The 13176-nt window shown below is 42.3% G+C and overlaps 1 protein-coding gene across 2 annotated transcripts in view; it reads left to right on the forward strand.

Annotated features, from left to right (window-relative positions):
* LOC126251939 (MOB kinase activator-like 2) overlaps positions 1-13176 on the forward strand; it is a 372304-nt gene that overhangs the window by 34633 nt on the left and 324495 nt on the right. Inside the window, exon 1 of one of the 2 annotated variants that reach the window (XM_049952693.1) lies at positions 1462-1931. The exons of the other annotated variant lie outside the window; for it this stretch is intronic. Within the exon in view, the coding sequence (XP_049808650.1) occupies positions 1831-1931 (101 nt within the window). The 5' untranslated portion in view covers positions 1462-1830. Of the gene's footprint in view, positions 1-1461; positions 1932-13176 lie in introns of those variants that run through there. 2 annotated transcript variants of the gene reach the window in all.

Here is a 13176-nt window from a genome sequence, read left to right on the forward strand (position 1 = left end):
TAGCTATTCTGCCCCTTCAGATGATCTCTGTGTTGCTGCACGTAGGAACACTTGTCACTCCGGCATGAACACTGGTCTTCTCTGTATGGGAACAAACTTCGGGGAATTAAACACCTACCATTGACTTGACGACTTCCATCGCCCCCCTCGTCGCAAGGAGTCCGCAGCTCGTGGTCTCGCGGTCGCGTTCTCGCTTCCCAAGCACGGGGTCCCGGGTTCGATTCCCGGCGAGGTCAGGGATTTTCACCTGCCTTGAGATGACTGGGTGTTTGTGCTGTCCTCATCATTTCATCATCATCCATGAAAGTGGCGAGATTGGACTGAGCAAAGGTTGGGAATTTGTACGGGCGCTGATAACCGCGCAGTTGAGCGCCCCACAAACCAAACATCTCGTCGCAAGGAGACACTTTTAGCTGCGTATTGGGTATTGTCGTTTCAGTCACCATCATTTATGTGGAGACCCCGCACCACTCTGTGCTTACTGTGCCCCATTTTCAGACCCATTGCCGTGTGACCGTTTACCTTTTAATGTACATTTTCCGTCTGAATTATCAGATTTTTAGCAGATAGAGGACGAGCTATAGATCACGTTTTACGTTTTATTCGTCGGAGTAATACTGCGAAGGAAATTTAGTTTTCAACCGTTTGAACAATATCCTCGAAAAAGAAGTGACCGTTTTTAGCTGTCCTACTTCAGTCGATTAGGCTCTGAGAATTATCGACTTGAAATTCATTCTGTAATTGATCATTTTAAGGCGTGACACCTGATGCTTATGACTTCAGCTGTTTGCGCCATGGAGCAACAAACTCCTCTCTCTCTCTCAACACCCCCCCCCCCCCCCCCCGTCTCCGCCCACTCCGCACCGTTCAGTCTAATGTGGTTAAGTGTCTAATATCGACGAGTAGTCAAGAATTCGTTGAACAGAGACTTCATAAGCGATCACCTTCATGGAGGAAGCAAAGTTCAAAAGCGTTGTTTCCTATTTATTAAAACTTGCAATTACTGAGCTTTTTTATTTTTACTTGCTCGTGAAAGGTACCGCCTGGGAAAAAGTATTTGCGTTGTACTTTCTACATACTTAACACTTAATGCTGCATATTAAAGGAAGAAAATGGGATGGCCCTCCCGCAGGTAGCGCACAAAAATCTTCCCTTTTTTTGCAGTGAGCGTGGCGTAGTTGTTGGCGCTTACAGTGCTGTACGGACGCGAAAATACGATTAGGGCAAAGTTTGTCGGCTCTGAGCCGGGCGCGCGGGGCTTCGCTGGCGCCGATAATTCTTGGTTGGGCATTCCAACGCGCCAGTGTCGCGGGTTCGCCAGCCGGACGGACACTGTTGTTCTGCGGGCTGTGTGGGCCGACCATGTGTGGTGTGTGCTCTGTCTCTGACCGTCGTGTTTCAGTAAAGTAACTTCTGGTTGTATTCTAGTGATAAAAAAAACTACTTCCTGGACACTGTTGAGTTCCCTATTCTACCGATGTGACTGGCATGCTGGAGCTGCACATCTTAATTAAGTCCGCTATTTTGTTTGCTCTGTTGGCTGGCAGTGAGTTCACTGTTTACGATTGGCTGCATCGGCTTTCACATATTACCTGTTAGATGTCAATGTGGCTCCGCCTGATCGGTTCATTTGACGGGGTCTAGTCGGCCGAACGATAGGATACGAACCATCAAGCCTCGTCTGTTGTCGTTCAAGGGTGTCTGAAAGTCGAAATAGCGAGAAACAGTGCCAGAGTCAGAAGTTCCGGTCAGAGCGAATCAGAGTTCTGTATTGAAGGCTAAGGCAGCTGAGGAAGAGTTTATTATAGGCTGTGAACAGTATACTGAACGATGTTTACATTCGGTGGCGGCGGCCGAAAACTACTCAAGCTTACCAGCCTCAGCAACAACGTCGTCATCGAGGTAGACGAGACAGTCACATGTTTCTGCAGGTAAATATGATATCCGTGTACAAACACTCTAGTAGTAGTTATTCCATTACTCGGTCCACCTTTTACGTCACATTTCGTACCATTCTTACCGTGCTGTTGTGTAGCGTGAGTCCATACGTATGAACTTTATCTCTCTATCTGCCGAATCTATTGTTAAAATTCATCCTTGTGTGTCTTTATGTTAATTTTTCCGTCTGTGGTGCGATTTTAATTATTTTGATTTTGTATTCGAATGCATTGACAGTATTTCAAAGATATTTTATTCGAGATTGCCGCTAATCCATATTTCCTTAACAATCCGTCTTTTATACGGGGATAGTAACACAAGGCTTCTCCCCCCCCCCTCCCCCCCCTAATGGTTTGATGTTCACTTTTGGTTGGTCGACAGAAGCGTCCGATCCCACGCGTCGGCTTTGACCCGTGACGTAAGGGTGTTGTCGTGTGTGACGTCATGACGGCGCGGAGTTTGGTTTGAGTGTGGCTGTCTCCAGTTCTGTTTTATTTTATTTACTTTTCTGAACTGTTCGTTCTATCTCGTGAGATTTTTTTTAAATTTAAAAACACTTATTACTTATTTTAATTATCTGTTTCCTCCAATTTCTGTTTTAGTTTATTATATTTATCTTTCTGATCTGTTCGTTCTATCCCGTGAGATTTTTTTTTTAAAGACAAAAAACACTAATCAGCTACTGAAGCATCTTCATCTTTTATGGGTTGCAGGGGTTACGACCCCTGGGGAGGTGGGTGGGTATTCATGCATGGCTGTCTTCACTTACACGTTGTAGCTAAGCAAGGCGTCTAAATTTGTTTATATTTAGTTTGCCCCCCACCCAAAACACCCCATTTCCCGCGCTTGTCCCGTTAGTGTCATTAGGCTTCTTGTGGAAAGTGTGTGTGTGTGTGTGTGTGTGTGTGTGTGTGTGTGTGTGTGTGTGTGTGTGTTTGTTTTTGTTTCCGCCATATTTGTGACGTCATGGATCAAAGCAGACGGGCGGGATCGGACGCTTCCGTATTTCCCTTTTGGTTTTACCTTTTCTCCCTCGGATTCCCATAAAGTTTCTCGTTTAAATATCATTTAGATTCAGGTTACTTGGTTCCGTACGTCTTTTTGCCTTTGTCGCGATTGGCCATTCCTTACGATGTCTCTTTAATTCTTACCTTACTTGTTCGATTGATTATTTTTTTTTAATATTACACAATTCCTCTGGTTTGTCTTCACTGTTTTTTCCAAGCATCTGTCATGCCATTTGAAGGCGAGATTTGCTCCTGCAGCTTGTTATGGCGCGTTCAGACTCTGGTTCAACAGCATTCTTTTTCGTCACGTCCTACTTCAATCGAAACAAAACTGATTACATTCTTTAATTTTAGGCTTGTCCGAGGTTGATCTCACTACAATTGAAGAATAGAATTTACGCTTTCATATCCCATCCCGTAGATTCTTCAATTCCATTTATCAAAGAAGTAAAATTATCTGGTAGGGAATAGTGGTTTATTAAACAAGTCAATTGTTATTATCCGTCGCTGTCATTTGAAGGTAAAAATTCCGTCTTGTGTTATAATTGTCTGATAAGGAATTTAGATAGATGGTGCAGTTACATTTTCTGCTATTGTTGCTTACGCAAAGCTTGTGTGTGTCCCAACCGGCCGGCCACGGAGGTCTAGCGGTTCTAAGCACTTCAGTCCGGAACCGCGCGACTGCTACGGTCGCACGTTCGAATCCTGCCTCGGGCATGGATGTGTGTGATGTCCTTAGGTTAGTTAGGTTTAAGTAGTTCTAAGTTCTAGGGGACTGATGACCTCATATGTTAAGTCCCATAGCGCTCAGAGCCATTTGTCCCAATCGCTTCGAATTGCGTAACCGTTAAGTTTGAGATTTTACTTACCGCTGCGGCTGTAGATGCAGTTCGCTATGAAGCTCAAACTTTTCGCCTGAAATACCCCACAGAGCTGTTACTTATTCTTGTTTTAGCTTAACAGTAATTTTTGTGCGAATTTCTCAACCGCAGTGACAAAGGTCCATCGGAAAATTGGTGATAACACTAAGTACTCCTTACAGTAGAGATGATACATACTGATAGGAACTCTTGATCGACGGGCAGGTTTTTAAATTTCACCAAGCACATTCACTAGTCCTGTACCTGCAGACACACTTCCACAGCCTTTCTATCGATTTTAAATTTCTGCGTTTATCGGTCTTCTAAATGAAGTGTGGGTGTAGTTGGCGAAACAGGCGTAACATCAACGTCCGGCCGTTTTGTGCTTTACCTACATTACTTAACATGAGTAATCACGAAAGCGAATCCTTCGTTGAGCGCTGTGTCACAAATACTGGAGTGAACTATCTCAATGACAGATTGCGGACTTAATCAGGAAATGTTTCCAATCCTGTTTCAGGCTTCTCTTGTGCCCGTGACGCACTGCTTACAAATAACAGAAAAATTCTTCATGCAAGACAATATTCGCTTTCTTCAGTCTTTTCAAATCATATAACTCCAGCAAACGAGCATCAGAATTAAGCATTAACATACAGAAATAAAAGATTTGGACTCATTACGAATTACAGAAAACTGCTGCCATTTATCAGTATTTACCGAACGCCTTGTAGTCATTATTTTAGTTTTTCTAAATCTGAGATTTAATTTGATGCTTCATAACCAGTTCAGTCGTAACTTCGTAAGGTGACACTTTGCGTAAAACCTGTGCTACTGATACAGATTTCTGTCAAGTTACAAATGTAGTTATCGAAGCATGTTGTCGCAGATTATAGCTATGGGATTGTAATCAGGACACAGCCTAGTGATTTAGTTATAATAAGGGACGATACTGCAAATTCGATTAAGCATCCGTCGCCGTAAATGACGGACTTAAACGAGATTAAATTTCGCCTTTCAGCACAGGTTTTCCCAGAATTAATTTTACACGAGGTTGATTTTCGTTGAGATTGACATCGTTGCTCGATTCGTGATAGTTAATATTTGAAGCTTTCGTAAGACATGTGTCAATGATACATAAGCTTACAATTAGTTCATCTCTTCTAAGACCCATTCAGCAATCTAGTTCACTAGTAATAAGTGAAGAAATTGAACATGAAAATGCTTAAAAAAGAGCGTCATGATTTTTGACAATCGTCTAATCTAAGCTGGTGGCCCGGCGAAAAGGGGGTGGGTGTTCTACACTTAAATACTACTCAACCAGTAAAATTTTGTTAGTGCGAGGGTGCACAATATGCAACAAAACTGTCCAAATCACTGTAAAATGCGTGTGAGGATTTCTACTGTACCATGTATAGGGGTGGATGGGTTTCTTCCTGTTCCAATCGCATGCTGAGCGCGAGAAAAATGACTGCTTAAATGCCTCTGTGCGCGCTGCAATTAGCCTAATCTTGACTAGGGAGTCCCCACGGGAGCGATATGTGGAGGGCTGTAATGTGTTCCTAGATTCCTCTTGAAACTTGGTAAGCAGATTTCTGCGAGATAATGGATGTCATATCTTCAAGCGGCTGGCAAGTCAAGTTTCTCAGCAAACTATACGATAATACATAGGGGTTTAATCGTTCGCAGCGTAAATTTCCAATTACGCTACTTGTTTTGTTAATTGTCATACCTTTCGAATTTCCAAGTCAATAATTAGCCTCTCCTGCTTACATAACTCGTCATCCGAAAAAGAAATTCGTCAGAACTACTGTATTCACAAGGCAACTCAGGAACTCACATTTGTCCAGCGAATTCCCAGTGTACCTTTTAATTATTCACTTCAAACCTCCTTTACTCTGGAAGTAGGACAGCGGTGGAAGTGTCTTAGAGGCCTCGTTACCGAGCACTTGCAGTTTAGTAAGTCAGCACTGTCACTACGCCCTATCTGTTTACTGTAGTGCACTCTGACCATTATTTCGGGCTATTGAAATAAGTGTTTATTTCGGTGTAGCTACAAATACTAGATTCTAGTAGCCTTACACTTTTGTGCATGACGGTCACTGACATACTAAATATATGGATCGTAATTTTGATCTAGATGGGATTAGAACTAGCTTCAGAGACAAATTTACTACATTTCTCGGTTGACCGTTAATTTGTGGTTCTAACACTGTATAAACAACTGTAGCATGAAAATTTTACTATTTTTAGTTCAAACTTTTAATGCTGTTAAGTCTTTGATGGCAGAATGCAATCCCGATAAGAGAAAGTGTTACTAAAAGCCATTCTGACTTGGATGTAACATGCAGTTATACGATATTTGTTTGTGAACTTTATGTGTAATTGTATATTTGTATGTCCAGGATATCCTCCTAAACACTTTTGTCGATTTCAAGCAAGTTTGACACAGAAGTAGCAGACCTCACGTATGTAGACACTATAGGGTTTATAACCTCCTAGCTCCAATAGGAGCAGAGATAAGGACAAAAATGTAATTTTCTTTCAGATCAGGCAGCCCTCCACGACAGGTGTGTTGTATGGGAACAGTACCAGCGTGCTAAATCAACCTGCTTTTGCAAGGCAGTGTCTGTCAGAGGAAAGAAAACTTTTTTCCCAGGCCCCAACATGTAGAGTGCCCTGCATGACATGCGTGTAGTAGTAGTAGTATGCTATATAGAACTGTGTTGCAGGGGCTACATGGGCCTGTACGTATGTCTGGGGACAGGTCGAGATGGATAGAGGTGGTGATAGACAGAGTGAGAGGGAGAAGGAAATGGACGGAGAGAGACAGGTGTAAAGAGGTAGTTGGCTGGTGGAAAAGGAAGATAGGAGGTGGAGATGGAAAGAGGGGATGAAGGATATGGTCAGTGGGAGGGGGTAGGGGAAATGGACAAAGGGCCGGGAAGGGAAGGGAAAGGAAGGGGAGGGGGAGATGAAGAGACAGAGTGGGGAGGAGTAGACAAACAGAGGTGGGAGGATGAGGTGGACAGAGGAAAGAGGTGGAAACAGAGAGGGGAAGGAGGAGGTGTTTTCAATACGTGTTGAATACATACGAGGGTGAAACTGTGGAAACCCTTTTAAGACACTTTTTCTCGCTGACATCCCTCACAAAATATTTAAAAAAATAAAGTTTATCAGTACCTACATTTTCGCCATTCATGCAATAAAATTGCTGCATGAGACATAATGTTTTAATTTGTTACTTCTATATTACTAACTCTATTTGTGGCACACTCTGCAGACAGTATTTGCATGTACCACTGAATGTACCTGCAAAATTATATCATTGCATGACTTGTGGCTAAAGCGATATGAGTCATAAAAATTGAGCTTTGTGAAGAATGAAACTGTAGGATGAAATCAGCTAGAGACACAAGTGAAGCCACGCGGGGTAGCCGAGCGGTCTAGGGCATCTTGTCACGGTCCGCGCGGCTGCCCCCGTCGGAGGTTCGAGTCCTCCCTCGGGCACGGGTGTGTGTGTCGTCCTTAGCGTAAGGTAGTTTAAGTTACATTAAGTAGTGCGTAAGCTTAGGGACTGATGACCTCAGCAGTTTGCTCCCATAAGACCTTATCACAAATTTCCAATTTACACAGGTGAAATATTTGCACAGATGTGAGTGAAATATGTTAAATATATGTGAAGTATATGACAATGTGTAAAAAGCTCCTCCTAAACCACTGGATCGATTACATCCAAACTTGATACACATGTTACTTACTGTCTGTAAATAAATACTGTTGGGGTAATAACTAGCAGCGCCATATTGGGTTGTGGTGATCATGTGGGGAGAGAGGTGGGAGGAGGAGATGGACAGACAGTGGGGAGATGGAGAGAGCAGTGGGAGGAAGAGGTGGGCAGACAGTGGGGAAATGGATACAGATAGGGGGGAAGAAGAAGATTGACAGGGAGAAGGGGGGTGGAAATGGACTCACAGAGAAAGAGAGGGAGGAAGAGATGGACAGAGAGAGGGGAGGAGGAGGAGGAGGAGGAAAAGTTGGACAGAGGGGGAGAGGAGGAGGATGAGGTGGAGGTGGACAGAGAGAGGGGCTAGGAAGAGGTGGATTAATATAGGATTGGAATACGTAAATACCCAGGCAATCCCGGGTGCCTAGCTAGTAGTTCATAAGTTTCCGATGCTATGTATAAAATATTTTACAAGACTATGTTAAGCAGACTGTGAAATGTGGTAACTGATACTTCCAACGTAGACGTAAAAATAAATGGTATCATTGTTTCACAGCGACAGCAGTTCATCAGCTTTAGACATCCCCCGTTTATATTATTCCTTACGGTATTATTCTCATCAGTCCTAAGGCTGGTTTTAAAATGGTTCAAATGGCTCTGAGCACTATGGGACTTAACGTCTGAGGTCATCAGTCCTCTAGAACTTAGAACCACTTAAACCTAACTAACCTAAGGACATCACACACATCCATGCTCGAGGCAGGTTTCGAACCTGCGACCGTAGTGGTCGCGCGGTTCCAGACTGTAGCGCCTAGAACCGCTCGACTACTCCGGCCGGCGCTGTGTCGCACAGTTCGCGAATTTAGAGATGGCAGAGTTAGAGGAGTAAAGCGTCTGCATTAAATTTTGCGCGAAACTCAAGAAAACATTTACAGAGCTACACCAAATGGTGCAGGATGCCTATGGTGACGAGTGCTTAAACCGTACTCGGTATTACGAATGATTCACACAGTTAAATGACCGGACAGAAGTTAAAGATGACCCTCGTTCAGGACGCCCTTCGACATCTACCGACGGCGCTCATGTCAGGAACGTCAACGAAATTGTGCGTGCCAATCGAAGACTGACTGTCAGAGAGTTTGTAGAAGAATGTAACATTTCATTTGGATCATTTCATGAAATCCTGAGACAGCATCTTGGAATGCATCGTGTTGCTTCCAAGTTCGTCCAACGGCTCATGAGTCTCAAGACCAGAAAGACCTTCACAATCTTTGCAGCGCTTTTGGATCGCGCAAATCAGAACAAGATATTCATTAAGAGAGTGATAACTGATGATGAGACGCGGGCCTACAGTTACGATGTTGAGACCAAGGTCGAGTCTTCACAAAGGGTCGGCAATGGTTCTCCAAGGGAAAAAAAAGCTCGCCAGGTCAGGTCAAATGTCAAAGCCGTGCTGATAGTTTCCTTTGAATTTGGAGGATTGTTTCATCAATTCGTGACACAGGTACTATCGGGACGTGTTGCGACGCCTGCGAGAAAATGTGACAAGGAAACGGCCCGAAATGTGGCGAGATAATTCATGGCTCTTGCATCACTATAACGCACCTGCACACTCATCCGTGTTAGTGCGTGACTGTTCCCTGCGGCCTTTTTTCTATTTCCGGAGTTGAAAACCCCGTTGAAATGAAGATTTGAGATTTGGAACGACAGACGAGATATAAGAAAATCCACTTCGCGCGATCCACCAAGAGGCATACCAAGACTGTTTGCGGAAGTGAAGGCGGCGTTGGGAGTGTTGTATCAATTGTGGAGGAGAGTATTTTGAAGGAGACCGTGCACAAGAAGTAAAAGGTAAGCGTAGGAATAATTTTGTGGACAAAGTTCCGGAATTTTTTGATCAGAACTCGTACACACATTCCTTACGACATGGTGCTCCACGGAGTACTGCACTTGGGGGAAAAATGGGGCAGCAGAATGGTTCGAATTCAAGATGTGACATACACTGTCGATTCACTCATAGATGCCACGAAACTAGCTTGTTTTAACGGTTAAAAATACCGCGAAACGCAACAGTCTGTAGTTCTAGGAAAACTGTAATATACACATCATTTTAATTGAATAATCTGTGGGTTCTTGGTGAAACATTGTAAATTAACTAAACAAACACTGAAAAATGGTTTCGGATTCTAAGCCCATTTTTCGTGCAGTAACAATAATAAAATTTGTGAAATAATGCAAAAATGGTGTTTGTTTAATACATAAAAATATTTATTCTTACAGTAGGCTATAATGTCCACTTTTCAGTTTTCATGTAATTCTGCTACTTTTATTGTGTGGTAGTGCACTGAAATGCACATTCTTTAACAATATAACAGCAGCAGAAATGAAGTTTGGAATTTTCGTGTGTGTTTAGTTCATACTCGAGAAGCATTTAACTTTATCATTGTCAGTTTCTGCCATATTTCTGTCAGACATCTGCTCCCAAAAGAAATCTTTAACGCTTCGTAGCGTAGAGGTTTAATTAGGAAACCGAACAATTACGGCACGTAGGCTTCTCAGAGATGTGAACCAGTTTTGTGTCCGCTTGATTTGCTTCATCAGCTAATCATAGCGCTTAACTAACGGTTATTAATGCCTATAAAAATTAACAATTGCATCATGATTCTTATCTGCGGTAACTGATATCTCACTAATATTAACTGCGTGTCCATTTCCTTGTAATTTCGAATATTTACTTGTTCCCAAAGTGGCTGGGTCGTTTCCTATTTATATTGATCAGGCAAGGGAGTAACTGCTAGCAGATTTTTCAGCTAATTACCTTTTTCTTTAATACTATTGATGGCTTAATTATAGTTTCACCTAAGTGTGAGGAAAGTGCAAGAACGAGCATTTATACATGCACGCCCCCATGCGTTATTTTTATTATGTATTTCGATCTGTTGATAAGTAAGCACTGTGTGTTAGTATTGCCAGCCTTTCAAGTCTGTGTGTCCATGCTCCTTTGCTTTCAGGAGATTGCTTACGAGGAAAGATTTCTCACTAATATTTGAGTTCATATTTTGCAAGGGCGGTGATAGTTGTGCCGCTGTGCGTGGTGAAAGCAGTGAAAGATCATGTTGGTGATTGATGATGATGATGATGATGATGACGATGATGAATCACAGTAGATATTGCAAAATAAGATTTAGCCAATTTGTTCAGCACGACAATATAACTATTACCAGCTCTTTAAATACTACAACTTTTGTTGTTAAGAACAGTGTTAGACTGGATGCTGCAGTCGTATCTATTTCTTGGAGGTACTGTCTGACCACGATAACTTGACGATTTCGCTAGTGCTGCCAAAAGCGGAGAAAATCGGCACTACTTTAAAGATATTCACTCGTCTACAAGTGCTACCAACGTCAAGCTACCCCTAGATGCGATGTACTACAAAAGGCCTGCGTCCTCAACAAATAACTTCTGTAAGCACTTGCTGAAGTGTTTATATAAGAATAAAAAATTACTCAAGTTTACTTCAAGTGGTGGTTTTTTTTCAGGAACTCGCCTCAATTTCTTATTACAGAAGTGCAGTTATTCTTAAAAATCAGAGCGTCGCCACTGTTATCGCATTATTAGTAATGCATAAAAATCGTGACAAAAGACAAATTAAAAAAAAAGTTAGAGGAATACATATTGATGTTACCAAGAAACACTATTCAATTAACTAAAATCAGAGAACTCCACTTACATTAAAAACTTTGAGGATGTCGTATGCAAATTTCAAACATCTCTTGCCTATTGTATAATTAAGTTTTCGATAATTGGAAACAAAAATGCGCTCACTAAGAGACTGCCTTTTAATTACCCTTTGATTTTTGCAAACAGTAGGTACTACTTTTATCATGAATGCAATGCATTTACGTTTACGATAACATTAAAAATCACCTAAAATTTAAAGACGTCTGTACTGCCGTTCTGCTTTACTTTCCGGTGAAACAAATTGATTGGTAAACTCATTTCGCAGTTCCTTGACTGATAGTACCAGTTGTGTAGGTTTAGAGGTTCCAACGGTACATTTGTTTCGGCTCATCTCTCCTTGTGCCATTCTCATTTTCCACAATGATACATTCGTACCGGTACTGAACACACGCCACTTCTGTTAAGATTGAGAAGAAGTTCCACGGAAAGACAAATTCGGCGAGTACTTGCAGCAAGATGCAAGAAACTAGAACGAGTTTTCACGCAACAGCGGAGTGTGCGCTGCTTTCAAACTTAATTGCAAATTAAAACTGTGTCCGCCGGTACTCGAACCTGGGATCCCGAACGGTCACATAGTTCTGATTTGTCAGGAAGTTTCTTGCAAGAAGCTGTTTCCACTAATTTGCGAAATTCTTTAATTTGAGGAAACTAGCAGACGTAGATGGGAAGGAGGGGAGGGGGTGGTGTTGCAGATATAGTCGTTCGTAATATTCCAACCAATTCTGTTATTGTATGGATAATGCGCCATACCACGGCAGTTAGTTCGACAGAATGCCTAATAGGATTTAAGGATTACGATGTTAGTGGTTGCAAGATGAGGCGCGAGTGCCGCCTGCGATTTCGTGTTAAGCGCAAAACACGGGTAGTGCAAGCAGTCGACGCTGCCTCCCAATCACCGCTCCTCTCCATTCGGCAGCCGTAATGCGGTGGCACCACCATTCCCGCGCCAATCATCAACTTATCGTGCACAAACAATAGTATACAGTATTGGTCCGGAAACCAGACGCCCATCTTATGGGCTAACGGCCACTGAAATCAGATTCTCTATCCTGCATTGAACAATCATAGAGTATGCTCCCAAATCGACTTAGCGAGTCGGCACTGTTGTAAGACATTGAACTCATCAGGTGGAAACTCATAATCAGGTGGACGGCGGTTCAAATCTCAGTCCTTTCAACTACATTTATGCGTTTCATGGTTTCGTAAATCACTGAAGCCAAACGCCGTGGTGGTTCTTTTGAAATTTAAACTGCCGACTTACTCTACCCTAGGCCAAGCTTGTGCTTTGTCTATAAAATAACGTTCTCATTGGGACGTTAAACCCTAATCTTCCTTCCTTTTCAGCGATTTTTCGTGTCCTGATATGGGAATCTGGAATCGACATGGTCACTTTTGATTTATGCACATACCCTGACTTAACCACCGGCTTGTGCATATCTAGTATTTCTGGAACTAATTGTACCACCACGCTCCATAAAATGACCTGATCAGTGTGAGAGTCCGTGAACGCAGAGAACTAGGTTTTCAAGAGGAGACTTGTGTCTGGAAATGCACAATTTGGACGATCTGCAGGACATCAAAGTTACTTGGAAACCGACCAGTTTGCCACTACAAGCATTGTTCGTGTTGATGCGATACTCTTGTATTGACATTGTATTTAAATTAAATGAATAAGACATAGCGAACAATCTTAATCATAGGAAAGGCATAATTACATGTTTCCACAACACAGAATACTGTCACAGATATATTGTTGCAGCTGAAGCCTCCATTTGCACAAAGTACGCTAGAACTATCCTAGAGAAGATAGTTTCGGAAGGATCAAAAATGGATTATAATTTATGAGCTTTGTCAGAAGTTAAACTTAACGTTAACGTATTAGAATTTCCACGCAGCAAAACGAGAA

This window comes from Schistocerca nitens, chromosome 4 (genome assembly GCF_023898315.1).
Source record: "Schistocerca nitens isolate TAMUIC-IGC-003100 chromosome 4, iqSchNite1.1, whole genome shotgun sequence".
Lineage (NCBI taxonomy): Eukaryota > Metazoa > Arthropoda > Insecta > Orthoptera > Acrididae > Schistocerca > Schistocerca nitens.